This window comes from Cyprinodon variegatus, unplaced genomic scaffold (genome assembly GCF_000732505.1).
Source record: "Cyprinodon variegatus isolate N-32 unplaced genomic scaffold, C_variegatus-1.0 Scaffold1214, whole genome shotgun sequence".
NCBI lineage: Eukaryota > Metazoa > Chordata > Actinopteri > Cyprinodontiformes > Cyprinodontidae > Cyprinodon > Cyprinodon variegatus.
Window position 1 is genome coordinate 108,701 of NW_015151667.1, and position 12,193 is coordinate 120,893.

The 12,193-nt window shown below is 41.1% G+C and overlaps 1 protein-coding gene across 1 annotated transcript in view; it reads left to right on the top strand.

Annotated features, from left to right (window-relative positions):
• Positions 1 to 12,193, top strand: part of sec31a (SEC31 homolog A, COPII coat complex component) — a 34,348-nt gene that overhangs the window by 16,311 nt on the left and 5,844 nt on the right. Inside the window, exons 14-24 of the mRNA XM_015401381.1 lie at positions 586 to 852; positions 2,212 to 2,323; positions 2,427 to 2,605; positions 2,697 to 2,823; positions 2,897 to 3,042; positions 6,145 to 6,318; positions 6,397 to 6,630; positions 7,291 to 7,386; positions 7,724 to 7,826; positions 9,571 to 9,981; positions 11,479 to 11,534. Of these exons, the coding sequence (XP_015256867.1) occupies positions 586 to 852; positions 2,212 to 2,323; positions 2,427 to 2,605; positions 2,697 to 2,823; positions 2,897 to 3,042; positions 6,145 to 6,318; positions 6,397 to 6,630; positions 7,291 to 7,386; positions 7,724 to 7,826; positions 9,571 to 9,981; positions 11,479 to 11,534 (1,905 nt within the window). The remainder of the gene's footprint in view (positions 1 to 585; positions 853 to 2,211; positions 2,324 to 2,426; positions 2,606 to 2,696; positions 2,824 to 2,896; positions 3,043 to 6,144; positions 6,319 to 6,396; positions 6,631 to 7,290; positions 7,387 to 7,723; positions 7,827 to 9,570; positions 9,982 to 11,478; positions 11,535 to 12,193) is intronic.

Consider the following 12,193-nt stretch of genomic DNA (forward strand, 5'->3'; position numbering starts at 1 on the left):
TCCATTCAAACCCAGGTTTAAATCCTTGCATGGCAGCATAAAGCCCACTGCCAACATTAAGACAGAAAAAAGAAAGAATTTGTGGGTCAGGGGCTGAAAAGTTTGAGAATCTTTAGCTTAGACGAAAAATAAAATTTTGTCTCATGAGAAGAAATTTGTCACAATAACTATAAATGATTAGATTAATGCCCACTTCTAGCTCCTCCTCCTCCTCCTTCACCTTATAGAGTCAGCAGTAACAGCGCTAATTGTAGGCAAGAAAGGAGCTGTGCTGCTTCTGGAGAGCCTTTATCTTCCTGGATGTCTTAATGAAACAGAATCTCACATGAATGATACTAATCATCAGAACCATTTACCATTTGTTGGTCCCTCTGTTCAACCAATGTTTGCATACATCTCCCTGTAACATGAATCATCTTCGGGTAAATTTACAATATAAACCAGTATAATTGTATTTTTCAACTAAATCAGATTTTTCCACACAATGAAGTTAGACATTGCAATGAAAAAAATAAATAAAAAAAAACACCCAGCTTTGTGCCGAGCACCAATTTGTCATTCCTAAAGTTGTTTCTTTATCTGCAGCTGGACTCCGGTTCTGCCTCCCTGCAGCCTATAGCAGACCTCAGCCTGGCGCCACCCGCCGACACTCCAGAGGCAGCTTTCGACTTGATCGCCGCCTCAAACCTCCTGCCTGCAGCTACGCTGGAGCTGAACTCCACTCCTGATCCAGACAGCGAGGAGCCAGCAGAACAGGAAGATGTTCAGGACAATCAACTGGACGCACACATGGACCAGGAGGAGGAGGAGGAGAAGAAGCAGGAAGAAGAGGAGGAGATTCCTCTGAATGATGTACAGTTTAATACAAATTAATCAGAGGCTGCATTTATTATTAGTAGATACACTGAAACAGACCACAAGGGCCCAGTTCAGGTTCCTACAGGGGATTTTAATGTCGTCCCTTTAGATGAGAAGGTTGACCGTCTGAGGATGCCGACTGTTGCGGGAAGTCTGTACAGGTTATTTCCTGCTGCCCGCCTCAGTGCAAATTGTTCAGGTTGTTACGCGTCGCTAAAAAGTCCCCATTAGGAGCCACTGAGGGAAAATGATTCAATGTGAATTTCTGTCAAATGAATTTAGTTTAATTTGAGTGAATATGCTGCGTCAGTGTTTCATAACGAAGCAGCACGGCGTTCCTTCAAACAAAACATTTCGTTTTTTATTTATTTATTTTTTTGCATTGAAAATAACTTCTCAGAATTTTGCACGATGAATGCTTCAATTCATAGTAGGTCTCTAAAATATTAAATGATTGAAAAGGCTCATATCCAACATGTAGCCTCGAGATCTTTCCCATTCTTGGGCCCAGTATCGCCAGGAGCTTTGTTGGTTTGCATGTTTTTTCTTGCTCAGGATGGTTCCTAACACCTGAACCATCTGATCGGTATGTCTGATCAGATAAACTTTCTAAGATACGCTTTTTTTTGTGTGAAAAAGTGTCCGCCAAAATGCACAAAACACGCCAATGGGCATAAAACACTTTACAGATTAAAAAAAAAAATGATTAAACAAATGGGCACAAAACTGATAGAAAGAAGGAAAAAAAAGATTAGAGAAACTTAACAACTGTGAAATATAAACATATGCAGAGACTTCAAAATTAGGTGTTATATTACTACGCATATTGCACTAGTAATATAGTCTCACTCTTCTGTTCATATAAAATCTTTTTTTTTTGTTTGCTGCTGTATTTCAGAACATTTTTTTTGTTTCATTTATATGTACATTTTATGATTTAATTTTAAATTGTGCAGATATTTATATAGTTTCTATTTTTATTTGGAGCCTTCAGCAAAAATATATATCAAACTTACAGCTGAATAACTATAAAGTCAATCTAAGTCTTGAAAATTCAGCTGAAAAGTGCATTGTTGGCATTATTAGTCTCCAGAAGACCTTACAGGTTGGAGCTTTAGGATGGGCTCTCCTGATTGCTTCAGGTAGTTCTGCCATGTGGGAATTAGAATACCGGTATGTGGGACCCCAGAATTGGGCCCTGTGGTACTCCATAGTTTGAGTCAATATTCAGTGTTGATAACTTCAGTGTAAAGAGCCTTGCATAAATGCATGCCCTCACTTTTTAGAAGTCACTTGAATTAATCTGCAGCCTCCAGCTTTGTGTAGAAAAAGTCTTTTCTTTCAACGCTTCAGGAGGTGACGGCCCACGTGGAGGTGGAGGAGAGCAGCCCCGTTAAGACGCCAGCAGAGATCCCACCTCCGGTTCCAACTCCTGCAGGAGGAGTCAGTCTCAGTGTCAGCCAAGGTACCACCACTATTATGGAGGTTTTTCTATCTAATCCATCATTTCTATGCTGGAGTCACTTTTAAAATACTAATAAAAATACTTTCATTTTTCTCTTTACAAGATGTGGACGGGCTGATCACCCAAGCTCTGCTGACTGGAGACTTCGAAGGCGCTGTGGAGCTCTGTCTCCATGACAACCGGATGGCAGACAGCATCATCCTGGCGATCGCCGGAGGAGCCGACCTCTTGGAGAAAACCCAGAGGAAGTATTTCAACAAAGCCAACAGCAAGATCACCAAGGTGACTTCTAAAGGAACAAACCGTGTCTGTCAGAGTTCCCATAACAAAGAGCGCTTATGATTTATGATGGAAGTGTGCGTCTGTCCTGCAGCTGATCAGTGCCGTGGTCATGAGGGACTGGCACGACATCCTGAGGACGTGTAACCTGCAGAACTGGAGGGAGGCTCTGGCTGCGGTGATGACCTATGCTCAGCCTGAGGAGTTCTCTTCCCTATGCGGTCAGTACCTTGCTTGTGTTCTGTTCTGTCTCTCAGCGACCATCTAACGCCCTTTTCCGCTTCTGTTCGTTAGACCTTCTGGGCAGCAGACTGGAGGCATCAGAGGACACCCAGCTTCAGTCTCAGGCCTGTCTGTGCTACATATGTGCGGGTAACGTGGAGAAGCTGGTGTCCTGCTGGAGCAGAGCCCAGGAGGGGCAGTGCCCTCTCTCCCTGCAGGTTTGCTTTCCTCCTGACATCAGCAATCTCTCTTATCTTTGTAACAATCTGACAAATCTCACTCCACTATATTTAACTTTTTTTTTTTTTTTTTTTTTTAACCACAGCTGAAACTTTCTTATATGTTCCAGGATTGAAATGAATCAACTCACACTATAGTGGGTTGATGAGGAAAATAAGTTAGTTTTCACTAACTGTCCTTTTTATAAAGGACACTGTCGTCACAATTCTTCCGGGGGCTTGTAAATCATTTTGGTTCTGCTTTAATTAAAAATAATCAGGTTGTGTTCAATACGGGCACCTAGTTAGAGGTAATAATGATAATAATAAAAGGAAAAAAATAATTATAATACTAGATAATATTTGTTGAGCACATGGGTATCCTCTAAGTGCGACGTACAAAAGTAAACATTTAAAAAATTGTAAAAATAACCAATGTTGGTTTAAAAAAAGCAGATATTTGTGTGCCAGTTTATAACTGAGTCTTTAGGCTCATTATACTCAGTTTGATTTATACTCAGGAACCAGGTTGTCTGCGTGTGTCGCAGTTAACGCAGATATGCCCCCGCCCCTTCCGCAGACACTCTGCTGCACCTCTCTGTAATTGTAGGTGTCCGCAGTCCGGAGGCCTCTGATTGGTACATCTACTCTACACTGTGCATATTTCCTGTTTCGTACCTTACCGGCTTGTTATGTGCGAGAACGCTGGGCCCTTTCTTCTACTTGGATACCCGCTCTTTTTCACCCTCATGCCCCTCCAAACTTGCCCCCACTTCCCCACAGCCTCGGCCCTATCTAGACCCACAGCTACTTCCTGATTGTCCCTCTTGGTTGTGGCGAGGAATAACATAGCGCAGACCATGCTTCAATATTGGGCATAAATCAAAAAATATCTGCAACAAGCTCACTGCGACTCACTGCTGCGAGAGGATAACCAGCCCTTAAAGGAATAATACACCCAAAACATGATTAGCCTTCATTTTCTACTCACCCCCATGCTGAACAACACTCTGGAGTACTTTTTTGATATCTCAAATGCATCTGGAGATCTGGGAGGCTTCTTGCTGTCTGCTGACATTCAAATAATGGAGGTCTATGGCGCCCGAGACAGAAAGGTCCATAAAAGTCCACAAAAAACGTGCAATATTCCTCCATACTGCTCGTCCAATGTATTCCAAGTGTCCTGAGTGGGTAGCATCCAGAATTTACTCGAAACGAAGTCATTTAGAATGTTTTTAGAGCATAAACAGTAGTGTATAGGATTTCCTAAAAGCGCGTTCATGAGTCTACGGAAGCCGGCAGACCAAACCAGACGAAAGTGCGCATTCAGCGTCTGCTCTGCCAATAATGCAAGCGTAGAAGAAGAAATGTGAACGAAAGAAACAACAAAAGAAAAATGTCTGAGGACTTCAGCGTTGAGGAATAGCATGAGTTCTTTGCCGAGCTGAATGCGCACTTTCATCTGGTTTGGTCTGCCGCGGTTTCCGTAGACTCGTGAACTCGCTTTTAGGAAATCCTATACACTACTGTTTATGCTCTAAAAACATTCTAAATGACTTTGTTTCGAGTAAATTCTGGACGCTACCCACTCAGGACACTTGGAATACATTGGACGAGCAGTATGGAGGAATATTGACACGTTTTTTGTGGACTTTTATGGACCTTTCTGTCTCGGGCACCATAGACCTCCATTATTTGAATGTCAGCAGACAGCAAGAAGCCTCCCAGATCTCCAGATGCATTTGAGATATCAAAAAAGTACTCCAGAGTGTTGTTCAGCATGGGGGTGAGTAGAAAATGAAGGCTAATCATGTTTTGGGTGTACTATTCCTTTAAAGAAGTAGTTTTAAAAAATCCTTTTTTTTTCCGCCTGACAATATTTTTTTTTATTTTTAAAAACTAAATGGCTTACAGTGTTTTCACGGCATCTTATTTGAATAAAAGATAAATATTTCTCAAATAACGTAGAGAAATTGTTACAACCAATCATTGATCCCTTTAAATTGGCTGGTTATAGTGTCCAGTTTGTGCTGTGAATGAAGGGGGGAAATAAGGAGACAAAGAATTAGGATACAAGCACTACAGATCTAATAATATATGTTCATTTTAAGGCCAATGCCAATAATTCATTTTGATATCAGTCTAACGATCACCGACGATTTGGGCTGATTTTTGGAGTCGATACTGATTTTCTTCAACAAATCAAACAACACATTAACAATGGAAGGCAAATGAAGGGAACAGCAATAATGTGCTGCACATGATTTCAAGGCATGGCTGCTGAATGCGTTTAATAATCGATTCACATATCGGCCAATGCAGATACAAGAAGAGTAAAATAATAATGTCTGACTGATGTATTGTCTATCTCTAATGGTGCTGTAGGGAACCCTAAATGGATAAATCACACAACGTTTGTTTTTCACTGTCCTGAAAAAGTTCCTGAGTGTGTCAATAGAAGGAGTTTAACAAAGTTTGACACGTTGAAACCCTCCAACTGACTTAAAAAAAAAAAAAAAATGTTCAGCTTTAATTGTCATTACGCCATTGTGCGGCGCCCGGGGAGCAGTGAGGGGTTGAGGGTCTTACTCAGATAGCCCTAGTGGCAGTCTGTGGGACTGCGGCTCGAACTCAGAACCTCTGAATTTCAAGCTGTGTGCCCTAACCACTAGGCCGCCACTCCCCCTAAATTTGCCCTCTGATCCAAAATGGCTGCCTTCCTGTTGGTTTTAGGGTGCACCTCCAAAAGACTTTCAAACTGTGTACTAAATGTTAGCGATCTGGTTATACCAGTTGGCCCTGCTGAGTCTGGGGGCGCTGTGGAGCTGCCCGTTTTAAAATCGATTGAATATTTTCTGCATCGTTTGAGTTTTTGATTTTGCCTTGAATTTCAGCTAACTATAAAATCAATCCTTTAATGTAAGGATGCCTTCGGTGTAACAGCAGCATATCATTAAGATTATAAACAGCTCTCAAACAGCAGCTAATCTTTGTTATCAGCGTTTATCAAAGACTGAAAAATTCATAGAAACCAGTGTTCAGATAGAAACAGAGCATTGCGTGTATCAGGTTCTTTGACATATTTTGGTTTCTGTGTCTCAGGACCTGGTGGAGAAGGTGGTGGTGCTGCGTCGAGCTGTGGAGCTGACCCAGCGCTCAGGTCCCGCCGCCATCGGCGTCCTGCTGGCTGAGAAGATGAGTCAGTACGCCAGCCTGCTGGCCTCTCAGGGCAGCCTGTCCACCGCCATCACATACCTGCCCGACAACACCAACCAGGTGTGTAACTCATTCTAGAAAGCAGCTGCAGGTGGGATTATAATTCAGTTAAATCTAATTCTAACTCCATCCATCCAGGCTGCCGTGCAGCAGCTGCGTGATCGTCTCAGTCGGGCTCTGGGGCACCAAGCGGCTCCAGCACAAACTCACAGAGCTGCCTCTCAGCTGCCCAGCCGTCCAGCTCAGCACGGCTCAGCCCCTCCCCAGCCTCCGTTCTCCCAGGTCCGGCCGGCGATGGTCCCTCAACCTGCTGCAGGAGCGCCGGCGCCTACAGCTCCCTCTGCCCCACCTCAGCCACAGTATTACCAGCCGGTACGTTTCACTGCATCATCATCTGACCAACCAATAGACCAAATTCAATTAACAAATGATTGAGAAGTTGATGGAACACAGTGCATGTTTTTTTAATATATTCTTTACAAACAAAGATCCTGATGGTGCATACTGATACAAAATGCAATCCGGAGCAGATATTTGTTCAGTACAATCAACATGCGTGTGATTTTGTCTCAGTATAAATCCCACTGGACGCAGAAAAGGCAAAATGGAGGTGGTATGATGCTGTGGGTTGGCTCCGTTCTAGGCGAGCTTTGAGGTTGAGAGAATGTGAAGCGGTTTGATTGGTGTAGGGGACATTTTCCAACACCACAGCTTTATTTTTCACATCACTGGTGTTTCTGTGAATCACATTTCAAAGGCAAGGCTAATGCATTGGATTCTGCACAATTTTAGAGGGTAAAGATATTTATTTTTTATATTCATAAATCTAAAAGTATATTAAAAAATCAACTTCCTCTCACTGCTATCTACTGACTGCTCAGAGGGTCTCCATGTAACCCCAGTTTAAAAAGCGACCCCTCCCTTTATCTGGTCTTCACGGTGGTGTTACTGTGGTGTGTCCCCCTCTTCCTCCCTCCCATGCCGTGGCCATCACTCCTCTGTGGCATCACCCTGTGTCTCTGTTTGCTTCAGGTGAGGGCTGCCTCCACTGTCACCTCCTGGAGTAACCAAACTCCCACAGCCCTCCCAAATGTCCCTCCTCATGTAGGCAGCGCCCCCGACCAGCAGGTATACAAACTTCCATTCCTGCCCTGACACACATCTCACAGCAAATGGTTACAAATAAAAAAAACAAAGTGCTTTGATTTTTCAGACCCATGCTCCATGTCCAAAATGTCCCTTTCTGTTGCCATCCAGCCACTTCCTGTCCGATGTTTCCTCTTTCTCCTCAGGCTGTGATTCTTTCTGTTTTTGCTTTGGTTGGATGATTGCATTGCTTTTCATAACTTGCCTCTAAATGTAATAAACCCAAACTGACAGCTGATTGAATCGTATGGAAGCCAGTTTCAGATTAAATTCTTTTCTCCCTCTTTCTTTGTTATTAAAATGCCTTCTCCTTCCTCAGGCGGAGCCTCCAAACCCCATGTACGGCCTGCCGGCCTCCAGCACACCCGCGGCCCCTCTGACCTCTTCCACTCCTGCCTACATGTACTCCCACCAGTACCAGCGTAAGTGGGCCTTGGAGAGGCTGTTGGGCCTCATGAAGAAAAATCAGACATTATTGACGATTTATTCATATAAAAATGGCTAAAAAGTGAAATTAGTCTGAAATATGTTATAGAAACCGTATGGACGACTCCCGGGATGCTCAAATACTCAGATCAGGCGTAACATTATGACCAGCATCTGTTTCTATTCAGATTTAGCTGCTTATATGATACATTTTTGCATCACTGGGCGTTCTTAAAGCTCTATGGGTGAAACATTAAGCCTCAGCTGCCTTTTTTGTCTCAGTCAAACCAGCTGAAATCCTAACGCTAGCCCATTTTCCATGTTTCCAACTCGTTGGCTTTAATGAATAAAACCTGCCTTCATAACCAAACCGCCACAATAATAACTGGCGATATTCACTTCATCCATCAGTTATAATGTTTTGCCTGATCAGTGCATGGTTTGTATTCTGGTGAATTAAAGTGTTAGGATTTATTTTTTTACCCACAGATTTCCAGATTTCTCATTGAGATGTTTTGGTTACAATGAAAATGAGTTACAGTACAGAACCAACCCGTTTAAGCTTTAAGAACGCCAATGTCTTAAAATGTGACGACTAAATATCGTTCCAACGCATTAAAGTCCAGATTTACTGGAGTTTTCCCTAAATTCTCGTTGCATTGAGTAATTCGGCTCCGTTACTCTCCCACCTATTGCTGCACACTGCTGGCCAGATGGCTTTAAGGGGGAGAAGAAAGACTACACATTTCCTAAGTGTCTGTAAAACCAATGCTAGCTAGCTACCTCTATTTCTGTTTATCACAGCATTATGTTATCAGATTGTAGGTTATTTCACGATATAAACACCTCTACTTTTTTATTTTCTTAACCCTTTATATGGCACTCAGTGCAATACTCCAAATTTCTAGCCAGTAATGTTATTGGTATCCAGGACTAGACCTTATTACCTTTGTAACATTCAAAAAATCTGGATGTTTTGATGGCATAAATGAATGTCAATGTAATAACAAGAAACACCACCTTGCCTGAATATATAAAGAAAATTAACCAAAGTGCTTCTATAAGAAATTCATGAAAAACACTCTGAGATTAAAAGAAACACATTTTTTTTGGTCAAACATAACCTTAGAGGCTTTAATGCTGATAGTAGCTCTTACATTTTTTAGTTTATAAACCTAAATATAATTGTTAACTAGGCTTATTAACTTTTTACTTTACTTTTTAATTACCTTTTTTTCTTGACTTGTTAACTTTTTTCTAATTGATTTACAGTAGGTAGTATATCATTCAAGGGTTCATCTAATTGGTCAAATGCCAAAATAAGATGTACAGCCATGTAGCAACATCTTCGCTGAATGGCTGGATATAGACCTTGTGCATCTAGACCTCACTGAGGGACGGGTTTGGGGGTTCTCCATATTTAAGGGGTATGCAGGTGATCAAAAATGCTAACTTGCGTTATAAATGGTTAACATTTGCACAAGAATTGGCTGGAAGCTGTTTGAGAATTATTAGTTTAATGTTATTGAACTCTGTGTGGAATGACGAAACACTTTGCCTGCAAACATTTCTCCGTGGAAATGTTTGGTTCTGTCGTTTATCTTCTTGAATGACATTCTTTGTATTTAACTCCTCCATGGCAGAGCATGCAGTGGAACATTCCTGTTGCATTTTACAGCTGTTTTGTTTTGTTAACCTGCTGCAGTTTGTCACTAACAGAAGCTCCTATGTGCTTCCCAGCCTACCCCCAGGTCAACCAGTACCCGCCTGGAGCTGGGGGGGCTCCTATCTATCAGCCTCTTCAGTTTTCTTCCACTGCTCCTCCTCAAGGTCCTGCTGAGCCAAACTCTCCTCCTCATCCTCCCGGCTTCCTCTCTCAGTACACACAACCCGTCCCGTCTCAGCAGGCGCCTCCTCTTTATCCAGGACAGCCTCCTGCCAGCCAGGGCCTGTCTTCGTCTCCTCCCTCTCACCCTCCTTTCTTTCCCACTTCCTCTTCCTTCTCCGCTCCTCCGTCCTCCGGAGCGTCTTTCCAGCATGGCGGGCCAGGATCTCCTGTGTCGTACATGCCTCCTCCTCTCCAACCTCCATCAGGCGGAGCCTCAGGTACACAGAGAGACAGCGAGCTGATCGCCGCCTCTCAGAGAACAGGTCTGCATGGCTCTGATCATCCTCACTGTCACTGTCCTGCTAACCACCTCACTCAGCCTCACAGGGAGAAAACCTCATGAGTCGATCATAGCTGGAATCATCCTTAGACAGCGAGAAAATTCACCTTTTACTATTTATAATCATTCATATAAAACAGCAGCACATTCTGCTCCCCTTATCAGAGCAATATAAAGATATTCTTTTATTGTTAGTAATCAAACATTTCCTTTTTTTATATATTTGAATCTAAAACTGCAGTAAACTATGAGATTAATGACAATGATTAAAACTTTAATTATCCCTAAAATGTAGAAGCAGAAGATACTTAAAAAGAAACCTACATCTGATATATTATAACATTAAATGTATTCATATAAAGCTATTTAAACATATCTATACTAGAGCTGTTAGGTATAGATACAAAAAAGTATCATGATATAACCCTTTCATATCAGTCAATTATTGTTTTATTTACTTTTAAAAAAGTTTAAAAGTCAATCAGGCCCTCTACTAACAGTTTAGCCTAGAGATGTTGAGAGGCTGAATCCTTTAATCTGCCTTAGTCCCCCAGAATAACGTAGTTCAGTGGGATTACGTACAATTTTTAGTTATTATTGAGCAAGTGTCTTTTACAAAAGAGTATAATCTTGATTTTTAGCTGCCCCTAACTTGTATTTTTTTCTGCAAGAGTAGATAAAAACCATCTGACCTTTTTTTGTCTTGTTCCTAAAAATAGAAATGAGCAAATTTAGGTGATAATCTACTTTATTTCCTCTTTATTCCCAAACTTTTCTACAGATACTCAGATGGGATGATCTTTTGTCTTTCCCATTTTAAAAGCAAAATAGTCTACAGAGTCTGCATTTATACATCAGAAACACAGAAAAAAACTTACTAGTTGTTTTTATCTATAAACAATATGTTTAATTTCTAAATAATTTGAATAAAAAGGGGTGAAAATCATATTATTTTTAGAATAATTACTTCTTAAAGTAACACTGTGACTTTAAGCCACCAGAGACATTTAGGAGAGACATCGATGCTAACTCACTGATTGGCTGAGAGCAAAGAGGGCGGACAGTAAATGAAATGGAAATTGAATCACTTCTAATCATATGATGTTAATTTGCATGACTTTCTGTCACTAATGATTTGAAATTAAATATCTTATAAAGACTATTCTAGAAATCATCTCCTTAACTAGAACTTGATCTGACAAAGAAATCAAGCTTCAGTCTGCAATTTAATTTACTTTAAGCTGGTGGAGATCTGATCATTTGATAATATGCTGACTGTAAAATTATTAATCATGCTTCTCAGTTCAAAAGTCTTAGATTATATGAAAGATTCTGTATTTATGTTTCAGAAGTTATTTTTTTATTCTGTATTTTTTTGGCTAAATTAAAAAAAATAAGAGTGTATATTGTAGTTGTTTATAAATGATTCGGAGATGTTCAGAAGCAGAAACCAGCAGCTGAGGAGTGTTTTTCTCTGTAGGACCTCAGAACGGTTGGAACGACCCTCCAGCTCTGACCCGAGCACCAAAGAAGAAGGTAAACCTGCATTCATGACTTACAATAGGAGAATGCAATCTCTACTAAAACAAGAAAGGGTTTACTATTTTTAGGAACTATTACTGTTTTTGCAGATTTTCCTACTTTTTAGGAAAATCGGCAAAGCTAAACACTGTTTTTTCCCCGGTTAGGAGAGCAATGATCCTGGAAAGGCAGGTTTATTTCTACAGCACCTTTCATGTAGAGAGAAAAGATAAGAAAAGTATGTTGTTGTAGCATTATAATCTCAGGTAAAGAAACATTGGAGCAGATGCTAAAATGAAAGATGTTTTAGTTAAAGGTACAGTGGAGGATGTTCTTTTTCCGGTTCGATCATTAAAATAAATGGCCGTCCTACATGCTAATCTCCATTTTCACTTACTGGTGGTGAGTCTGACCTAGTGGAAAAATTAAAAATGTTCTTATGGAAATTAAGCTTGTATGCACGATTTAAAAACAGCAACTTTTAAACAGAGCATGCACCAGATGAAATGGGCTTGTTTATGATCTCAAACGCGTTTAATAGGCGTTCCCTCTCGGGAGCAGGTACAGGGTTCTGCATCTGCATTTCTTTTTAAAGGAATAGTACACCCAAAACATGATTAGCCTTCATTTTCTACTCACCCCCATGCTGAACAACACTCTGGAGTACTTTTTTG